At 47.0% G+C, this 22,112-nt stretch overlaps 1 protein-coding gene across 4 annotated transcripts in view; it reads left to right on the top strand.

The window, feature by feature from the left end:
- The window catches only part of Slc10a7 (solute carrier family 10 member 7), a 227,547-nt gene extending 208,332 nt beyond the window's left edge, over positions 1-19,215 (top strand). For 2 of the 4 annotated variants that reach the window (XM_028892893.2, XM_028892892.2), the window contains exons 11-12: positions 13,720-13,865; positions 16,886-19,215. In XM_028892893.2, the coding sequence (XP_028748726.1) occupies positions 13,720-13,865; positions 16,886-16,915 (176 nt within the window). In that variant the 3' untranslated portion in view covers positions 16,916-19,215. Of the gene's footprint in view, positions 1-13,719; positions 13,866-16,885 lie in introns of those variants that run through there. The other 2 variants (XM_028892891.2, XM_037206148.1) reach the window with 1 other exon arrangement.
- Positions 19,216-22,112: the final 2,897 nt, after the last annotated feature.

Raw genomic sequence — 22,112 nt, 5'->3', positions numbered from 1 at the left:
AACCCCTGAAATTGCTGGGCAAAGGGACTTTCCCTAGAGCTGACAATCTGGGATCCCAGGGACCCCATGGGGAAAGGAGAGAACTGGCTTATACAACTTGTCCTCTGACCTCTGACACATGCTGTGTAATAAAGTTACACACACACACACACACACACACACACACACACACACAAAATCTCAAACCAAGTCATTTTATCCATGCATTCATTCAACAAGTGGTTTTTTTTTTTTTGTTTTTTTTTTTGGTGCCTCATATGTGCCAGCCCTCTCTAGGTCCCAGGGGTCCAGCAGTGAACAAACCAAATGCTCACCCTTGTTCGGCTTCCTTTCTGGTGAGGGCAAGCTGATCACCCTCTAATAGCAGCCTATCCGCTGGTGTTGCTGTGGAGAGCGGTGAAGCCGCAGGCCAGCGCAGCACAGGACGTGGGGAAGCGTTCAGGTGCAGAGGACACCGTGCATGCCTCAGGCACCTGAGGGAAGGAGGGATCGAACACATGGGTGTGGAGGAGGACACATAAATACCTGCCGTGGCGGTGGCTAAGGGTCAAGGCGTGGCATGGGCGTGGAGGAGGAAGGTACCGGCCGTTCTTCAGCCAACAGAATCAGGGTGGGAAAATGAGAGCAAATGAGGTTAAAAGTGCTAGGCCAAGACCCTCCACCACAGCAGACGTGGCCTCCCTGGTCACTGTGAGGTCTTTTTATCCAAATGAGAGGGGAAGTCACTGGAGGGCTCTGGATGAACAGATGACAAAGTCAAATTCTCAAGTTTGGATGGTTTCCATGGCCACCCTGTTGGGTAGGTAGGAGGGTGCACCATGGAGAGCTGAGAAGATCAGTGAGGGGCTCCAGTCCAGACAGAGAGCAAAGGCGGTAACCACAGAACCTGAGGGGCCACTAGAAAGGAATACAAAAAAATGTCCTAGTGGTAGAAAAGGGATTTGGGAACACATCAGAGGTTCAGCTTCAGGCATGAACAGTCTGGTGGAGTCTGGAACTGTGGTCAGAGCTTTAGCCCCAAAGATCCTATCTGGTCTGTTAAACGGGATGACATCACCCACAGTGAGCAGCTAGAAGGGAGAGTCTGAGGACTGGAATTATCCAGAGGGTAGAGAGGTGGAATGGGTTGATAGCAGAAAAGTGTAAATGCAGTTGGCCATACATGTATGTAAACTTGCAAACCCGTGTTCTTCTCTCTCATATGGTTGAGTTAAACAGTATCAGAAAGTAGAAAATGTTCTGAGACATTGGAAAATGGGCCTGGCATTCATTTGGTACCTACTGTGTGCTAGGCACTGTATTGGGTTCACTTGCCTCATTATCTCAGGTAACATTTATAACAACCTTGCACAGTACTCATGATCTCATTGTCCAAATTAGAAAACCTGTGAGGGGTTACCCAGCTCACCCCAGTGTGCACCGTGAGTACATCGCAAAGCTGGCCTACAGCAGCCTGCCGTCCTGCTCCAGACACTCGCTCCACAGCTGTTGCAGTCCTGACTCTTTAACCTGGCTCACTTTAGACTCACGTGGGAACTGTCCATGAGTAGTAGGTCAGCCAGGAACCTCCCCACACCCGTGGATTCCCTGTCTGCAGCCTGTTTGACACCAGCCCCTAAGCACTTTCCATGTGCAGCTGAGGCCCAGCTCCCACATTTCACCCATGGACTAGACCTGTCCATCCACTCCTCACAGAGTTGACTGTACTCGCTTGTGGAAATAAAAATGATCAGTGCCAGATTAAATGCATTAAGTATTCAAAGAAAGAAACAGGAAGACTAAAAAAAAAAAAAAAAAAAAAAAAAGGTTACAATCATTCTTTCCAGAATTGACTCTGAGAGTTTTCTCAAGTTTTTCCAGCTAGAAGACTTGTAAATGAGATATATTTTCCCAATTCTTACGTCATTGAAACTGAGTAAAAGGGGAGTACATTATTGAAACAACTTCAAGCTGAAATAAAACAGAAATGTAACTCCAGCTTTTTTTTCTTTATTTTATTTTTAGTTGTGTGTGAGCCTTTTCTTTAAGGTGTGTGTGTGAGAGAGAGACAGAGACAGACAGACAGAGAGAGATAGACTGACCATGGAGACAGGAAGAGGGCATTGGATCCTCTGGAGCTGGAGTCACAGGCATTGTAAGCCACCTGGTGTGAGTACTGGACACTGAACTCCAGTCCTCCGCAAGAGGAGTATCTTAGTCAAAATTCTATTGCTGTGAAGAGTCACCATGACCATGACACCTCTTATAAAGAAAACGTTTTAATTGTGCTGGCTTACAGTTTCAGAGGTCTAGGCCAGTATCATGGTGGTGGGGAGCATGGTAATGCATGCATGCAGACATGGTGCTAAAGAAGTAGCTTAGAGTTCTACATCCTGATCCAAAGGCGCAGAAAGAGAGATAATGGGGCCTGGCAAAGCCCACCCCCAGTGACACACTTGTTCCAACAAGGTGAGACCTCCCAGTCCTCCTCAAACAGTGCCCCTCCCTGAGGACTGAGCATTCAAATGTCTGAGCCTATGGCGGCCGTTTTTACTCAAGCCTGCTGACCCACTTCCTGGCCCTGTGGAGTCAGTTCAGTTCCCAGAATCTGCCTGACTCATTCATCGTCGTCGACAACTCTAGTCTCAGGGCCTCCAGTGCCCTCTTCCGGCCTCCTCAGGCACTGCATGAGGTGGTACACAGATGCTCATGCAGGAAAAGCGCTCCTACAGAGAAAATACAAATTAAATTCCCTTAAAAATTCTGTTGAGGGCCTGGACAGGTGGCTCAGCAGTTAAGAGCACTAGCTGCTCTTTGAGAGGTCTTGAGTTCAATTCCCAACAACCACCTGATAGCTCACAACCATCTATAATATGATCTAATGCCTTCTTCTGGCTTGCAGGAATACATGCAGAACACTCATACATAAAATAAAAGTAAACTTTAAATTTTTTTTAAAGTTCTGTTGACTAAAACAAGGACTCCAGTGTTGATCAGGTGGAGCCTTGTCTGTGTGGTGACCATGTCAAATGTAGCCTGACGACCTTTTGTTATTTTTGCCATGGGAAATACTTGCTCTATGTTTAATGTCTCACATTTTATTAGTGTGAACATTAGCAAGATTTTCTTCCTCAGCCTAGCAAAGGAAGGACATCATCTCCTTATTTTTTGCACACCTTGTCTCCAGGCCCCTCCTGGAAGTCATAGCAGTGTCTGGGAAGAGGGAAGGCTGTGGTTCAGCTCTTCACCTCAGCCCTGAGTTCCCTGCCTGCTAATTACTCCTGTGGTGCAGACAGGTGAGGTGGTACCTCTTTGGAGACAGCAACCTCAGTCGGAGGAGTTAAGTGTTTCCTTGTCGGTATCTGCTGAGCTGGCCCAGACCATTCATTAAACGTCTTTCCCAATCAAAGCATGCCTGTTTCAAAACAGAAATAACACCAGCAGCTCATTTGGGGCTTTTCTTGCATCTTTATTTACATAAAACTTCCAGCAACGTGATCGGATTGCAGCCAGGTAACTGAAGGCAGAAAGGCTATCTTGAATTCTCCTAATGGGCTGAAAATGACCCCCAAACAACTCTGGTTCAGAGTAAGTCAAAGTCTGCCAGCCTTGGGTACCTCTGTTTAAAGAGACCCAGCCCGCCTGGCCTTTCTGAGTAAACATTCTCTTCCTGAGCCTTTCTCCTCGTTCTGTGTTAATATTCTGGGGCACCTCAGTCCCCCAGGCAGTGACTGTTTGAGGCTGATGGAGGGCACAGGCTGTGGAGCCAGTGTCTGTGCTCGACCCCACCTGCACCCTGGTGTCTGTGCGGCCAGGGACCTGCTGCCGCCTCACTTCCGTCTTCTGAACCGCGAGGATGGCAGTAGTCGTTCACTCGTTCGGACAGATCGATGGATGAGTGCCCTCAGAACAGCGTGCTTTCTCCCTCCTGCCTGACCAACAGACAGGATCCACATGTGGCTTCCAAAGCCTGGCCTGTGCACAGTGTTTACACCAAAGACCTGGGTGAATGGTACTCTTTTCTCTACAGTCTTTTTGGTTTTTCAAGCAGGGTTTCTCTGTGTAACAGCTATGGCTGTCCTGGAACTTGCTCTGTAGAGCAGACTGGCCTTGAACTCACAGAGATCCACCGGCCTCTCTTCCTGAGTGCTGGGATTAAAGGCGTGCGCCGCCGCCGCCCAGCTTCTCTAAAGTCTTGATCACTAGCAAGACTGCTTCTCTACATAGCTTATTCCATAGCTCTCTGTTTGTTCATGTTCTCTTTCAAGGCTGTTCATTTCTGATAAAGGGAATTTTTGAATTCTGCTTTTGAAATATGAAGGAAAATTACAGAAATTTCAATAAATTGTTAGAGGAGCAATAGTTCTAACTGTGTGGAAAAAGCATTGTGAGGGTATGGTCATGCGCTTACAGCAGAATGTGGAGGAGAGCAACATTCAGGCCCAAAAAGGAAGCAGTGGCCCTCAAGGACAGCAGGATGTCCGAGCCATTGTACACTGTTATAGCTGACAGCTCCTTATGTGAGGTGCAAAAGATAATGATGACATAATAGGTCAGGTGGAGGTACTGTTCTTTCTGTCTGTTAAACTGATGCAAGATATTGTTCTGCTGACAGTTTGCAGTGAGACATCATGTCACAGTTTGGAGATGTAATCTTTGTGGCCTACAGGATAGAGTTTCACATAAGCATCTGTTCAGAGGAGCAGATAGTTTCTAGACCTGTGCTGGAAAAAAAGAAGCATTGTGAGAGTGTAGGGTATGTCATGCCGCTTTCACAGGCAGAATGTGGGCAGGAGAGCAACATTCAGGCCCAAAAAGGAAGCAGTGGCCCTCAAGGACAGCAGGATGTCCGAGCCATTGTACACTGTCTACTCAGCTGACAGCTCCTTTGTTCCCTTACCTGTGAGGTGCCACCAACAGAGATAATGATGGACATAACTCAGGCCTCAGGTTGGAAGGTACTGTTCCCTTTCTGTCTGTTAAACTGATGCAAGATATCCTGTTTCTTGCTAGACACAGAGGGGTTTGCCAGCCTGCCCAGAGCTACTGGTGGCCACTCAGTGTCCAGCAGTTTGGAGATGGTAAGTCTTTGTGGCCTCCATGAGTCCAGAGTCCTGGGACACTGAGAAAAGCTCTGGAGAGTTCCATCTCACTGCATCTCATGTGGGATGCCTTCTTGTAGAGGAAGAATAAGAATGTTTTCCTCTGGGTCCATAAAGTCTTAGCAGAGGTTCAGGTGCTGTGGTGGCTCTCGCCAGTGAAACGACCAATTTTCACTTATAGGTGGAATGCCAGACAGAACAAGGAAGCTAGTCAGCACAAACCCAAGTCAAGGCTGTGCCAGCCAGACTGCGTATTAGAGTACTCAGTGCATCCGAGCAGAAAACCATTATTTAGATAAGGATGCCGTTAGAGTGTTCATGTGTCGTCTTGTCCCCTTTCCTAAGGACCTTTGCAAAAAGTTTGACTGGCCATCCTTTAGAGGTTTCCAGAACGAAGGACCAGAATGCAGATTAAACACCACCTAGACCAGAAACTTACCTACCTGCCTCTGGTGGACAGCCACCCAGAAGTGGGTTTCTTTTATGATCTCTAAAAGGGAGATACATTAAAATAACCAAATTCTCCTCGCCTGTTATTCGTGGAATTCACCTTTTTCCAGCCATCTGTGTGTGCTTTCTCTGCTCTGTACAGTGTCTTGTTATGGGATGAGACTTGGTGCTTGCCTAGCGTTGGCATGGTGTCCTGTGCACTGGCCACCTGCTAAATGGGGAGGCATTCTGGCTCTGTGAGGCAGGGTTTTTGTCTGTGTGTCACTGCTTGCAGAACAGAGAGTGTCCGGAACATAACAGATAAATGTGAACTGGTGTATATTAGCTCACTACCTCTTTATGATGAGAGAGAAATTAGGCTTGTATTACTGATGTGAAACTGAGTTCAAACAGCTTGCCCAACCAAAGAGCAAACAGACAGTAGTTAAACCATCAGGATACTAACCCAGGAGTGACTCCAGCCCTGGGCTTCTTAGCGCCACACTGTACACCAGCATAGGCCATTGATATAGTACATGATAAACGGGGCCTGAGGACCAGCTCAGTGTGTAAAGTGCTTGTTGCATGAGTGTGAGGACTGGAGCTCCATCCCTAGAACATTTAAGGTTGGATGTGGTGGCACACGCTGGAATCGCAGCACTAAGAGGTGGAGCATGGCAGATGCCTGGAGCTCATGGGCCGGCCAGCCCAGCCTAATAGGCACACTGAGGCCCCAGGGGAAGATTAACACCTAAGGTTGACCTCGAGCATCTACACAACCCTGCCCACACATATACTTTCCCACATATACACACACTTGAACATACACAAATGATAACTAATGAAGAACTTAACCCCTGCATGAGACAAGAGCTGTTGTTACTAAAAATTAGCTTGCTTTAGGATCAGCCTAGGCCTGTTCTAACTAATGCCAAGATTACAGTTTAGGCCTTGCCATGGCACTGTTTGGTGCTCTAGAAACTATGTATAATTGCCTTTTGTTAGTGAGCCAGATAAATCAATGCCCATGGGCTTCATTTCTGTGGCTCTTCTGTCTCTCAGTATGGGTTCAGGGGGTGTGTATGTACATGGGCTTGTGCCTTAGTGAGGGGACATCATCTATTGATTTTGAAAAGAGCAGCCATGTTCTTCATACAGTGGCTGCTCTACAGCGTTCATGATGGTGGGAGAGACTGACCTGATGAATTTTAAGGGCAAGCAGGAGCTTTCCTGGGAGACTTAGGAGGGAGAAAGAGACTTAAAGTAGCAAGAGTTAGCACATTTGGATGCTACACTTACCGGTCTTTCCAAGAACAGTCTAAACAAGAGTCGGAGCCGTCACAGCTGAGGCGAGAAGCAACTGCCTTCCAGATTTGCCAGCAGTTGCCTCCAGAACTCAGTGGTACTCCGAGAAAGCACTTAAATGGAGAATAAGTCACGTGGGTTCAGGGGGTGACCTTTGAAGTGATTCGGTGGGTTGTGAGCCATCTCTTGGCTAAGTGGGAAAACCCATGTCTTTAGACCCTCACCAGGCACCTCACCACTCATCTCAGATTGCTGGTTCTTTGTCAGTCCGATTGGTCTCCCTCCTGCCACACCAGATGAATATTTGCTCCCAGAGTGGGCGGGCATGCATTAGCTTTAAAGACTAATGGAGTAACTCATATCTGTTCTAAATCTGTCTTTTCCAATATAGGAAATATTGGTACATTTTCTGAAATAATCATTTTGGAGCTATGTACCTGCCTCAGTAGAAGAGTTAGAGAAAGAAAATAATTAGCATGAGTCAGTACTAGAGTATGTGATGTAACTAGAAATCATATTCTCCTCCTTCAATGGACAAGTCAGGAGGAAGGTCACCTTTAAGGTGTTGATGACCGCATGGGCCTGGATACAGAAAGAGAGTCAACGTCCAGGGTGAGCTTGAAGTTCTGGGCTTGAGCCAGTGACAGCAAATGACCCATGAAGTTTCCTTTAGTGGTGTCCACAGAGTTCCATGGACTCAGTTAAAAAGATACAGCAGGTCTAGTTCTGCTCTGGCTACAGATGATGGGGTCAGGCAGGTAACTAACTGCGTGAACTCCTCATCAGTGGGAAAGGGGCCGCCCACTCCCTGGGGCTGTTGTGAGGACTGTGAGACCATGCAGTCTGAGCACTTAGCATGCGGTAGCTCTTTGAAAATGATGGTAGCTGTAATTATCTTTTACTAAAGTTGAGTAGGTAGACGATTTGATGAATGGGCCCTCGAAACTCACTGCAGCTCAGGACCAGGGCATTGGCTTTAATTAATGTGAATTTTGAGGAGATTAATCTGGTGTAGTTTGGAGGATTGATGAGAGGCCTGACTGGTCTCAACTGGACTTGACGAGGAGCTGAGCTGAGGTGATGAGTGTAGAAACTGGGGGAAAGAGGCAGGAGTCTATAGAAGCCTATGACTTCTTCATAGTTGTCTTCAAGCTTTGAGTTGTAGGGTCTGGGCAAGCCGGTGACAGTAGGGGCAGCAGGTGACTCACAGGATGGTAGGACACTGTCAGGAAAGAGCGGCCAGAAACCAGTGTGGAAGACAGAGAAGCTGGCCTGTGGAAGACGAAAAATATGGCTCTCCGTTAGCCATGGCGGATAGAACAGAGCTGACAGCAAAACCATTTCAAAGAAAAGGACAGACGGACGGATGGACGGACGGACGAGACAGACGGAGCGATTGAATGATGCTGAAAATACTGTGCAGGTACAAGTACTGGAGATAAACTCTGAACAGTGTTGCAAAGCAGATCTTGCGTTGTGAGCCACAGGACAGTCTTGTGTGGCCATTAAAGAAAAGTACATGTGTAATCTGGGGAAATGCCATTTCTCAAGGATAAGTCAAGAATGTTCGTCTGATACAGAGCACACACAAGTGCAGCCACTTGAGCATGATGCAAGTGGAATTTTCTAATTCAAAGAACATGAAATAAACATAGTTAAGTTCAAGGGAACTTGTTCTTGTCCACACTGCTTTATCCTTTCCTTCCTGGGTGTAGGATAAAAGAAAGCCCTTACTTGCTTGTTAGAAGAAGAAAGCGCGTGCTTGAAGTTCCTCCGTGGCAGATGTCAGTTGAAAGCTCTGCTTATGGAATATGCTACAGTGTCAAACTCTGTTGGATAATTTTAGACGAATGTGTCATGTGTGACATGGAAATATGGCACGCTGTACATTAGTGATTTCCCAAGTGTTCAGATCAGGTAGTAATGTGCAGGGAAAGTGCTCTTTATCTACCCACACAGTGTGCATGTGGAGCAGTGGGAAAATGCTTCCCGTGGAAATTACGTTAGTCAGAAAAGGAATCCATTTATAACATGCACCTTCTAACATCTTTCAGACAATGCATTGTATTAAAGAGGCATTTTTGATTAATGTTTTATAAACATTTTTCAGCATGACAGCTTAAAGTCCCTGTAAAATTGTAAATGTGTGCATGGTGTTCACTTCCATAAAGTCAAATGCCATCCCATAAAGTCTGGTTGAATCCTGTCAACCATGGTGACACAGAATCAGTACCTGGGAGCATTAAAATTAATTTGCTTCATTTATATTACCACAGTGATAGCAAGATGAAAAGAATTTCGTATTTAAATTTTACTTTAAAAGGAAAACTCAAGTAAGTCTGTTTGGGGTTTTAAGTTCTTGCTAGTTTTTTTTTTCTCCTAATTAACAAATGTAAAAATGAAGTGATAATCTGTATAGTAACTTTATTATGGAATTTGGAAAAAATACAAACCCATTCATTCCACGGGTTCCTTTGTGAGCACCTACTATGGCCTCAAAGATGAATGGTGAGTAGCTGCTGACCCTGCAGCTTGACACAGAAATTCCGGGCTGGCGTAGGTCAGGAGGGCTCTGCAGGTCAGCCTGAAGACTGTAGGCTGCACTCTCAGAGGAGGCAATGTAAGAGCGGAAGGCTGAAGGGTAAAGTGGGCACCGAGAAGTGACGGCATCTAGACCAAGAGAGCTGGGCAGGCCTGGGGGCCCCGGTGGATGACAGGAGAGCCTGGAGACACCCACTGAGGCTAGAGTGGGGGATCTAGAGGGAGTCAGAGCAGGGGTGAGATCTAGAGGGGGGGTGAAAGGTGAGAGCAGGGGTGAGATCTCCAGGGAGGGTGAGAGCAGGGGTGAGATCTAGAGGGTGAGAGCAGGGGTGAGATCTAGAGGGGGTGAGAACAGGGGTGAGATCTAGAGGGGGGGTGAGAACAGGGGTGAGATCTAGAGGGTGAGAGCAGGGGTGAGATCTAGAGGGGGTGGGAGCAGGGGTGAGATCTAGAGGGGGTGAGATTAGAGGGTGAGAGCAGGGGTGAGATTAGAGGGTGAGAGCAGAGGGCTCCTGCATGACTGTGTAATTAGATTTCACAGAGAAGGACGACCTGCCATGGTTCCTGAGTGCCTCGGCCTCTGGAATAGGAAAGGGTCATTGGGTCCTCTGGCAGGACATCAGGTTTGAGTACATGGTGGGGTGAGGCCTTGTCTAAGCCATAGCACGAGGCTCTGGCACCACCTGCTTTCTGGTTCTCAGCCAGCTCACGTGCGTGCTAGTGAGATGAGTAACTGGTGTTCCCATGAGCTCTTAACCCTGGGTGAGAAGAGCGTCCGACTGTCTGTCTGTAGGCTTCAGGAATGAGAACTAGAGTGACTTCTTGGTTGGCATGACAGATCCATTGCCAGGTGGCAGAAATCAAGTACACTGGCATGGTGCCTTCTGGAGGGCACTGTAGCCTTCCTGTGGTTTCTAGCTGCTGCCCAGATATCCCTGGACACCTGGCAGAGGTACCCAGGACAGAGATAATAAGCTTTCAGTTGTGAAAGAATAGTGTCACGGCATCGGACCCGCTGACTAGGGAATCTGCTTCTCTCCGTGACTCCCACCTTCCACTTCCCACCCAGACCCTGGAGAGCGTGAGAGCCCACTGCAGTCACTCAGCCAGGGCTTGGGAGGAATGGAACAAAGCAACATAAACGGGTCGAGCCAGTGTGACGGCAAGCGCCTTTGATCCCAGCACTCGGGAGGTAGAGGCAGGTGGATCTCTGTGAGTTCGAGGCCAGCCAGTGACGTTATACAGAGAAACTCTGTCTCAGAAGACCTTAAATAATAATAATAATAATAATAATAATAATAATAATAAGAAGAAGAAGAAGAAGAAGAAGAAGAAGAAGAAGAAGAAGAAGAAGAAGAAGATTGAGAGGACCTCTAAAAATAGAAAAGGAAAGTAGGTATTTGAAATACGGAAAAGTGCCGGGCGGTGGTGGCGCACGCCTTTAATCCCAGCACTCGGGAGGCAGAGCCAGGCGGATCTCTGTGAGTTCGAGGCCAGCCTGCACTACCAAGTGAGTACCAGGAAAGGCGCAAAGCTACACAGAGAAACCCTGTCTCGAAAACCCAAAAAAAGAAAAAAAAAAAAAGAAATATGGAAAAGTAAGATAGATTTTAAGACCCAAATGATCACGGTGACTTTAATTGCTAGAATGCCCCTCCCATCACTGAGAGCCAGCTGTGACACCAGAGGACACACCGAAGGACTTGGACCTCCTCACTGGACACCAAAATTCTTACCTCTGATATATGATTTCCAGCCCTGATTTTAATGTTAGTCACTGAGGAAGTTACTATCCAGAAAGTGCTGTAGCCACATCAAGTCGTGGGAAGAAAGTCCTATTTAACATGACAGATGTCTGCACAGCTGCAAGTCACCTTGGATTCCTTCTCATTCAGGCAAGGCAGATAACTGTAAGACAAGGCACAGTGATAACAGGCCACCAGGGTCTGTCGGGAAACTAGAATCTGCCCTTTCGGTGAGTGGAAAGGGAAAAGGGCCGGGAGGAAACACAGGTGCTGTGATGTCAGGAGTGGCCGAAGCTGGGACCAGGGGAATTCGGCTCTCAGAACCTGGTGCTTGGAGGAGGCAGGTAGCAGGCTCAGGCTTTGAGCCAGTGAGGTCCAAGGGCAGGCACAGTGAGCTCCCTGTAGGGCCAACTGCTGGCTGCTGGGCTCCCGAAGATGTCTGCTGCCTGAGCAGAGCAGAGACCCTCCTGCCCCTCCATCTTCACGTCCAGACTAGCAAGACCACTGAGGTAGAGCCAGCCGAAAGGACTGAAGTGTGCTGAGTCGCTGTGAACAGAAGGTATGTTTGAAGATGAGAGGAATGATCTGAGGGAACCCGCAGCACAAGAGAGCTTCAGGCCTCCAGTTCAAAGACTGGCAAGACCACCAGCACACTAGAAGCTTCTAGAAGGTCAAGCCTTGGCCTTGTTGGGGCAGCCCTAACAGTAGCTTTGCTTTTCATCCATGTGAAATCCCAGCACCATGGTGGTGTGGGGACCAAGGGAGTCCAGGGTCTGCGCTGAAGGAGCTGCAGTCCGTAGGACTGTGCTGCAGAAGCTGGGCTGCACCGAGAGCAGGTGCACACCAGGCCCTCTTCTGTGCCCCTTGGGTTGCAGTGTCCTGGGCATCCTGAGATGCCACCTAGGACACTTGGAGTGCAGCTGATGCATGTCTGCATCTCTACTCTGCCTGCCTCATCCAGTCAGGGACCTTCTGGCGTCATGTTATTTGCTTGGATGTTTTGCAGTTGGTTCATTGGCTTGGTAACTGCATCAGCATCCGGTGCCTCATTCATGGCCACAGCAAGGTACCTGGGATGAGTTAGCTGAGCAATGATATCCTTAAATTTTAGTCAGAAAGCCTGCTCTAATCTCACTTTTAAGGACAAAAGATCTCCATGCTTCTATCATGTGTTCCCTTCAGGCTCCTTCATGTCCTGCCTCAGTGACCCTCCTTTCTGGATCTCATCCTCTGGTGCCTCCTTAGAAGTCCCTCGGGGGCAGCAGAGCTCAACAGACTTCCATATAATCCAGGCGGGGTATCATCCGTGTGGGCCAGGGAAGGGAGAGCTTGTCTACAGAGGAGGGTGGTGCTTGTCTCTCAGTGCGTCACTCTCTATAGTGCGTCCTATACACTTCCTAAGGCTGTGCATAATCCTTTACAACACAGGGGTTTTTAGGCTTTTAAAGAGCTATTCTATTTTATTTTCTTTTGTTCTTTGTCTTAGTGTTGTTATCTCTTCTGAGTTTTATAGTGAACGTGGAAAGAGAGGACAGAACGTATCTAAGTGTGTACTGTGGCGGCCCTGAGAGACGACTGTTGGGGGGGTTGAGTGTTTTCGGTTTACAGCAGTGTCGCATGCGGCTGGGAGAAGAGAGCAGCCATGAGATCCATTTTTGCATAAGGGTTCGAAATTTATTAGAAGGTTAAAAAATGACTGCAAAAGCGAAGCCTTCCCTGTTGTGTTATAATAAAACGTTATTTATGCACCATTATTGGGCATGTTTAGGAGCTTGGACCCTTGTCAGAGACCATTTCAGAAAAACAAGAAGAAAGCGGAACTCTGAAAGCGCTTGGTTGCAGGAGCTGACGTGTGTAGGTCAGTTCTGAGAGCCAGGCCACAGGAAGGCAGGGGTGCTAACACACAAGCTGCTCGTGTCTGGGTTTTGCTAGCTAAAGAAGCCGACGTGGTACTTGCCCAGACACAGGCACAGCCCACTCTTTTAGAATAGACTGGTAGATTCCCATTGCAGCATTCATCCGTTTGGTTCCATCAAGGCCTTGGCTTGAGTGCTAGTTTTACAGTTTACCTGTTACCTGTAAAATTGTTTCGTGACTGGAAAGCACATTGGGATCCTTGGCCCTGAGAGTGACATTCAGGATTTGTGGGTGGAGCACATGCTTAGAAGTTGTGAGGTCCTGAGCTGAATCTCGGAACTTCCACCCAGCTGGAGGACCTCCTCATGACCCCTGTCTGTACCACACATTATCTTCCTGTGTCTTTGGGGAACACTAACAGCCAGTGTCCTCACCACTGAGCGAGAGGAGATCCGAGATTAACCTCTCCTTAGTCCTTTCCAGCCTTCTTAGAGCAGCTCCGTTTAGTCTTCCTCCTCCTGATGAAGGAGTGAGAGGTACTGGCCCCCAAACAGTCTTCATCTGTCCCAAGTAGAGCTTAGGACTTTGTGTTGTGAAAGGAAGCTAGACCTGTCAACTTTGAGGACGTCCATTTCGGGTCTGTGAATACGCGCAGGGAAATACAGTCACAACCCGTTCAGTTGTGATTTTCATGGAGCATGCCTTTTATTTGACGCCAGCCTGAATTTGCCTCTCTGTTTTCTGTCTTCCTGGTTGAACAGGGATTCCAATGCTGAAGATAGTGTTCGCAGGCCACGAGCATCTGTCATTGATATCTGTGCCCTTGCTCATCTACCACCCCGCTCAGATCCTTCTGGGAAGTGTGCTCGTACCAACAATCAAGTCCTGGATGGTATCAAGGCAGAAGGTGAGACTCCAGAAAGATCTGAGTGGATCCAGATTAGCCTGAAATGTTCTTTCTGGGTTCAAATGACTCATATATTTACTTTTTCCTGGTATATCACTGTTCAAATGTATGTATTTTATTAATGAAATATACTAACAGGTTTGAGGAGATGACTGAGGGGGTAGATTACGTCCTGCTCAAGCATTAGGACTGAGTCAGAACCCTAGGATCTACAGGAAAAACAGGCGTGGCAGTGCAGCCCTCTAACTCCAGCCCAGGAGATCAGAGACAGAAAGATCCTGGGGGCTCACTGGCAAGTCCGTCTAGCATGCACACAGTGACAGACAGACCTTGTCTCAAAAATAAGATAGCAAGCAATTGAAGAAGACACCCGCACACAAGGACACATATGTGTGCATACATACAAACTCTCTCTCTCTCTCTCACACACACACACACACACACACAAATAAATGTATAATTACAGTATACATTGATTCATTCGATTTGATCGGGAAGAATGAGTATTGAATGTCTTATAAAAGAGAATAATACTTGCAAGGCATTTTCAAATACTCTAACATACTCCTGTTCCGAAGGATACTGACGGGGTGTTTAAAATTGGAACTACCCTTTCTTGTGCACTTCCCTGTGGACTGGGGGGGCTTTCCTCTCTGCCTTTCGGAATATGGCCCAAACTAGACTTAGCCACAATGCATTTTCACTTTTAACTTCCCAGTGTGGTAAAACTGTTTTGAGAATTAAAATATAAAAGTTAACTATCAAAAGAGCCCACACAATATCAATTTCACCATACTTAGTACATAATATTATTACATATTAGCTAGCATTTTTTTTTTTTTTCTCGAGACAGGGTTTCTCTGTGTAGCTTTGTGCCTTTCCTGGAACTCGCTCTGTAGCCCAGGCTGGCCTCAAACTCACAGAGATCCGCCTGGCTCTGCCTCCCAAGTGCTGGGATTAAAGGCGTGTACCACCACCGCCTGGCAATTAGCTAGGTTCTTTAGACTTAATTTCCAAAAGTATTAACCAAAATAATTGAGTCAGTGACTCAAAAGAAATTTAGACGATGCAGAATCTGGTATCACAATGGAATTGCTCTCCTCTGGTGGCTTGGTCCTGCCAGAAGTAATTCAGCGGTGACTGCTAACAGGAGATAGGTGAGAAGAGGCGTCCAGTGGCGAAGCCGCCTGTGCTGTGTCCCTAACATCCTGAATGACAGCGTGGCCACGGGATGTGTGTGAGGCAGGCCCCGCTCCCTGCCCGGGTCAGACAATGGGTTCTGAGGCATCCTGCCTGAGTTCACAGCTGAGCTACAGCCGTGCTCATGGCTGCACTTGCTAGTGCCATTTTTACAGGCTAGGAAACGGGATGAGAGAGTTCAAGAGTTCAAAATCCTGTGGGAAACTCGGTGCTGGATTTGGGACTAGAAAACTCTATGTGGCCATAAATATCTGTAACACAATGACAGAGATAGAATATCCCTCTTAGCAGACTCACAGGAAGCCCCTGAGGTCCTGCATGAGAAGGCTAGCCCATCCAGTGTCATCACTAATTCAGTGACCTAATGACAGCAATGTCAGGTCACCTCTAAAACAAGGAGCTGAAAAACGCTTCTTCTTTCTAAGCCTTGGGTTTGTCGTAGTGATGGAAAGTGGGTGGGCGTACTCACGCAGACGGAGGGTGTAACCTTGCTCAGGGCTAGCAGCAAGATGGTGGCCAGTGTCTTCTTCCTCTACTTCCCACATTCTCTGGAGATTTTTCTCTTCCATCTGTCAGTGTACATGTGTGATGCCCCCTCAGAATGTATTCATACAACTATTGAAAAAAAAAATGAAGAAAATTAGCTGGGCCATACTGAACAGGGCTTCAACCCTACCTACTCCTCAGGGACCGGAGGCAGAGAACAGCAAATCCAAGGCCATTCTGGCTGCAAAATGAACTCAAGACAGGGCAGCCCAGTGAGACCTGTCTCACAATAAATTTCTTTAAAGGGCTAGAGTGTAGCTTAGTGAGTGACCATTTACCTAACATACATGAGACCCTAGATTCAATACCCAGTTCTACAAAAAAGAAGAAGAAGAAAAAGAAGAAGAAGAAGAAGAGAAGAAGAAGAAGGAAGAAGAGGAAGAAGAAAAGAAGAAGAAAAAAAAAAAAAAAAGAAGAAAGAGAAGAAGAAGAAGAGGAAGAGGGAGGAGGAGGAGGAGGAGAAGAAGAAGAAATTGCTTGAAAATCCAAATACTCTTTGCAACAGTATTCAGTCACAGTAAACACAAAATTAACTGGAGTAGGTTTTCTTCTAAATGTCTCAAATTTTTGAGACTTAATTAGACCATGCTGTCAGTTTCCAGTTAGCACTGGCTAATTTAGAGTAATCACAAAGCCTGGAACATTTACCTAGTAACATAAACACTAGGAGCCTTTCTTCAGGGTACCATGACTACTTTTGTTTGCAGATGTACTAATGAGACCATGTAGTGCAGAACAGAAGCATACAAACACCCGGCCAGGCTCTGGAGCTGACACAGTCTGCTGGCCAGTGAGCTGGCAGCTAAGTCTGTTTCTAGGGTAGGGACTGGTTATGTAGACCATCTGAGTGAGTGTGCCAATCCGCTTTCTGTTGCTGTAACAAAACCCAAGACTTAGAAAGAAGAAAGTTGGTTTGGGCCCCTTGTTTTGGAAGTTTCAGTCCATGATCAACCCATCATTCTATTTGGGGCCTGTGAGAGTCATGGTGGGAGTGTATAGAATATAACCCTTGCCTTCACTGCAGGGAAGAGGGCTAGGGGGCCCAAGGTCCTAGCCAAGGCCCCCAATCACCCCACATCTTAAAGGTCCTACCATCTTCCAGTAGTGGTATAGCACCACTCTGAGGACCAAGCCTTGGGACCTACAGGAACATTCCAGATGAAACGAGTATCAGCGCCCTCCTCCTCCCAGTGGCACGTTATCTGGTATGAGTTGATATTTTTGCCTTGTTTGTGGACATTCCAACTCTGAACCGTTTCCATGTCTTCTTGCAGGGAGTGAAGTTGACGAGGCCGACAATATGACTCAGGAGGCGCCTTCCTGAAGCGTGTATATATGTACAGGGCTGTCCGTGCAGGCCATTCTGAACACTTGTCCTTGTGAATGTTGCTTTGATGCCTATTTTATTTTTTTACAGAAAAATATGATACACCTGTTTAAGTGCCTTAAATGTTCTTGACATACGACTGCCATGGGTGGACAGTATTCTGGACTTAATTTTTTTTCCTTAATGCAGAAAAAAAGTTTTTGTAAGGGACAAAAAGCTCACAGGTTTTCTTTGTACTGCCTTTGTTCACAACAACTCTGTAATAGTTACTGTAACGTTTGAAATGAGGTCACACCATCCAGAAACCATCCGCCTGGTGACAGGGAAAGATGCCGCAGTCTCGTTCGCACACTTTGATTCGCCATGTGGTTCTTTGTTTCTGTGACTGTGACATGGCTCCTCCTCATCAACTCAGCGGGGGTCAGAGATCGGCGAGATGCTGAGAAGCACGAGGTACCTCATTCCTTGACGTCGTCTTCTCTAGACATCTCTTCAATTAGTCCCCGCACGCTCTGGAAACTCTTGAGTCCCATCACACCTGTGTGGGGGAATCGCTTAAATTTATTATGAGCTGCTTCAAAGGAAGGCCTGATGTGAGTATTGAGGTAAACACAGAGTGTGGTTTGGGAGGTTTTCAGTCCTATCTCTGTGTGCTTTTCCTCCTTCTTCCTTAATTCCTTTGTTTCTCATTTCACTGGCACACTCACAGACGCCCCAGGGCAACACACAAACATGGAAGTCAGTTGGAGAGTAGCAGCAGTTGACGGTGGGTTGTGTTCCCCCTGCACACCTAGGGACCAAGTGCTAGTCCTGTTACACAGTTCCAAGTCGCTCCTGTTGGCAAGACGCAGCCTGTTACACCCTTTAAGTAAGCACACTTAAGACATTCGAGACAGTTCATGAATGAGAGCGTCCATCACTCACTTGACAAATGTTTGGAGCATCTCTTAAGAAACCAAATCATATTGCCCTTAGGAGTCAAAGAAGACCTAAGGTCATGGACGTGAGCGAATGTTACATGCCCACACTGCCTAGGCAGGTGGGAAGAGGCCAGCCCAGAAGGCCCAAGACCATCCATTAGCCAAGCTGTCAAACAACCAGTCCTGGAACTGGGCATCAGCTTTCAAAGGACTATCTGATGTGGCCTTCAGTGGCCAGGAGAGCTCAAGCTGGACCCCAGTGGAAAATAAGCAATGGGCGGCGACGGCGGCGGCGGCGGCAGCAACGCTGTTCTTGTGTTTCCTTTATACTTACTCTTTACTGATTTGACAGACAGATTGGCGGCCTGGGCCTCACCAAGGCTGCTCTCTCCCCAGCAGCCGCCTTTCTTGGTAGTGGTGGCTGAAGTCCTACAGCGAAGCAGCCATTCCTTCAGAATTCCCCGGGCTCGTCAGGGGTGCTAGTTTACGGCATGGTTAGCACCGGCCTTCCAGTGTTCGCCCAGGTCTTTTGTGTCGATGTCTCAGGACCCATAACCCCCAGCAGAGCTCTGCCGCCGGTGCCCGGCCTTGGCAGTGACTCCCTTGGCGAGTGTGCCACTTACTCGGAGCAGAGAGGTTTTCAAGTCTCGTCCCTCACACTTGGGCTTTAGAGGAAGTGGAAGTTGTCTGTCTGCCAGACTGTAGTCAGACCCCCGGTCACGTGCACACTGGTCTCCCTGCAACCTCCCTACCTCTCAACACCTGCACTAGGTGTGGCTGTGGGAGAAATTCAGCTGACATGCTAGGAGAGCGTTTTATCTTCTGCTTTAAAAGGTGTTTTGTTTTCCAATAATTGATGTATATCATGAGTTTGGGTGGCTTTAATAACATGTCTGTGGCAACTTCTCTTTTTACACAAATGCGATAGCATATTTTTCCATGGTGAGCAAAAAATAGAATCAAAATTTATTTTAGTTCCTGCTCATTCGAATTTAATTAGCTTAAAATATTTTCCTATGTTTATGCACTGTCCATCTCTGTTTTATACATTTGTTTGTCCAAATGTATTTATAAAAGAAATACATTAGATTATATTTATGTTTACTCATGTTTCCACCTGGAATTCGTTTTTTTAACGCTGAAATTTTAAAGAATGGTAATGTGGTCTTTACATGTGTTTCAGGTTTTAAGATTTTGTGGATTTTTTTAATTCTTCCCTATCCTGTTTTTAACTGACACACCTCTGGTTGACGCTCAGTGTTTATGCTAAATACCAAATTTTTTCAAAGATGGCTAAGTAATGAAGTGGGTTATTTATAATAAATGGGAAATAAAAAATAATTCTATGATAAACAAAGACCACTTGAGGAATCCCTGGACAATTTGTGGCTCATTTTCGCCTGATTTCTGATGCACTCACACTGCTTTCCGAGGACTTCTTAGGTTCTCTTCGGCTTAATGCAGCACAAAGTGTGGGTGAGCAGACCTGCCACAGTCCTTCCAGCTGCCGGCCATGCCCCCTCCCCACCGTGCCATAAAAACCCGTTTTTAATACACTGTCTGCGCATCAGCGTTAGGAACAAATCGGGAACACTTGCGGCAGAGTGACCAGGCTGGGGTGCCGTGTCCTTTGGGTCAGTGGGAAGTGAGTTCTGGCTAGCCTTCCCCAAGCCCACGGCTTCTTTGGCGAGCACATCACCTTGGAGAATGCCACATTTTTGTGTTCTTGGGCTTCATCTTGCCTAGGACCCTCTTCCCTTTGGAAGCCTAATGGAAATGTCACCTCCTCCAGGAGGCTTTCCTGGGTTCCCAGTGAGCGCTGTCTTGCCCAAAGCCCATGCTATTCTAACTGCCAGTTGACATTTCCATCTCCTCCAGTGTGGCAGACGCGTCTGTGGGTCTCCAGCTCCAGGCTCGGAGTGGCAGCCAAGAGTTGGGGAAACACCCTCAGTAATTCAAGCTGCATAGGCCATGCTGATCTGATTTAATGAGTACTTTATACAGATTTAAAAATAAAAGATTTCTTTACAGAATTCTGATATCCTAGAAAACTTAGATAAACATTAACATCATCATTATCCTCAATTTGTATGTAAACAATAAAAGGTGGTGGCACACGCCTTTAATCCCAGCACTTGGGAGGCAGAGCCAGGCGGATCTCTGTGAGTTCGAGGCCAGCCTGGTCTACAAAGCGAGTTCCAGGAAAGGCGCAAAGCTACACAGAGAAACCCTGTCTTGGAAAAAAAAAAAAAAAGAAGAATATTGAGGCAGCTCAGTGACTCAGCAGGTCGAGGCCCGTCTGGTGCCCAGAGGGTGACCCCTGGGACCCACCTGATGGAAGGAGAGAACTGCCTCCAGGCTGTCCCTCACTTCCACATGTGCCCCGGCATTCACTCACACACAACATGGACTCACTAAATTAGACGTGTGGTGATAATTTGTGCTCTAACAAATAAAGCTTGCCTGAAGATCAGAGGGCAGAGCCAACCACTAGTTACCACAGAGGCCAGGCAGTGGTGGCACACACCTTTAATCCCAGCACTTGGGAGGAGGAAGCAGGAAGACCAGGAGTTCAAGGCCATCCTGGGCTACATGAGATTCTAAAAGATGGTGGAGCCTCACACCTTTAATTCCAGCACTAGGAGGGAAGAGACAGGAAGTGATGTGGCTGGGTGGAGAGAGGGATGTAAGGTAGGAGGAGACAGGAGTCCCTTTTCAGGCTGAGGATTCAGGAGAGGTAAGAAGTCTTTCAAGTGCCTGGCTCCTTTAATGATTTTTAAGCATTTATCCTGATATTTAGCTCCGGGTTTTTATTATTAAGACCAATTGGGATTTGTGCTACATAAATGTAATAAATTTTTGAAAAATTAGGGGGGATGCACATTTAAGTGAGCTATTTTTCAGCCTATGAGATTGGCAAAAGGCTTAAAACTTTGAAATTTTTAGAAAATAACAAGGGTATTGGGGTGGAGTGTAACATGAATCTTAAAAGTTCTTATTAACAAAATCAAACCCGAGGCCAGGTATTGGGGTGAATACTGGAAGGTCAGAGAGACAGAACAAGCCACAGCTGTCTCACCTCACCAGTTCCTCAGCTGCTCCTGTTTCCTCAGACTGGAAGCCTCTGAGTCCTCATCCAGAATGAATCCCAGCTGAACTGTGCTGCTTCAAAGCCTGAAAGCTTAACCAGCTGAATGCCTAACCAGCCACATGCTTAACCAGCCAAATGCTTCTAGTTTCTGGTCCTCAAGCCTTATATACCTTTCTGCTTTCTACCATCACTCCCTGGGATTAAAGGCTGGCTTCCTGGGATTAAAGGCGTGAGTCACCATGCCTGGCTGTTTCCAATGTGGCCTTGAACTCACAGAGATCCCAGGTGGATTTCTGCCTCTGGAATGCTAGGATTAAAGGCGTGTGCTATCACTGCCGAACTAGTGGCTTTTCTGTTCTCTGACCCCAGATAAGTTTATTAAGGTACACAATATTTTGGGGAACACAATACCACCACAGTGGAGGGGGAACTTCTGCCCTGTTAGTGGAAGCATAAATGGGGTAGAATGTGTGGAGAGCTGTTAAAAGTTAAGTATCTGTGTCCTTCCATCTAGCTCTTTTATTTCTCAAGTCTACCCTACATAAGAATCGATGGACAAGAATGTTATCTTGATAGGACGAAGGACCACCAAGCCTTTCAAAGCAGGGAAATGTTCAATGGAGCCCTGGTAAGAGGCAAGGCTGCACAATGTGGTGCACACCTAGAATCCCCCACACACTGAAGCAAGGAGGAGTTCAGGGTCATCCTTGGCTACATTATGAGTTCAGTCAAGGCTACAAGTCCTTGTCTTGAAAAGAAAGGGGGAGGGGCCGAGGGAAAGAAAGATCACATTGTCTTGTGATAACAATATATGTGGAGTAGGAGGGAATGTCAGTGTCAGGCAGGAAGTGACACTTTGTACTTTTAAAAACCCATGGTGTTACTGAATACACGTTGTGTATGTAGGCACACTGTGTGCTCCGTTAGAGTACAGGTTTGGCCAGGGAGTTACAGCTAACGTTGTGTAAGTCTTCCCCAGTGCCGGGCATGCTGACAAGTACTTCATAGACGTTAGCTTGGTCATCTCTCCAGCAGTGCTGACATGGGTCAAACTAACCCCATTTTCCAGACGAGAAAATTGTCGATGTCGGGTGGCTGGCCAAGGCCTCAAAGCTGAGAAAAGGGAGTGTTTTAACCAAACTAGCACATTTGGTAGTTGGAAC

Source organism: Peromyscus leucopus, chromosome 5, assembly GCF_004664715.2.
Source record: "Peromyscus leucopus breed LL Stock chromosome 5, UCI_PerLeu_2.1, whole genome shotgun sequence".
NCBI classification, from domain to species: domain Eukaryota; kingdom Metazoa; phylum Chordata; class Mammalia; order Rodentia; family Cricetidae; genus Peromyscus; species Peromyscus leucopus.
This window is presented reverse-complemented; position numbering and strand designations above follow the sequence as displayed.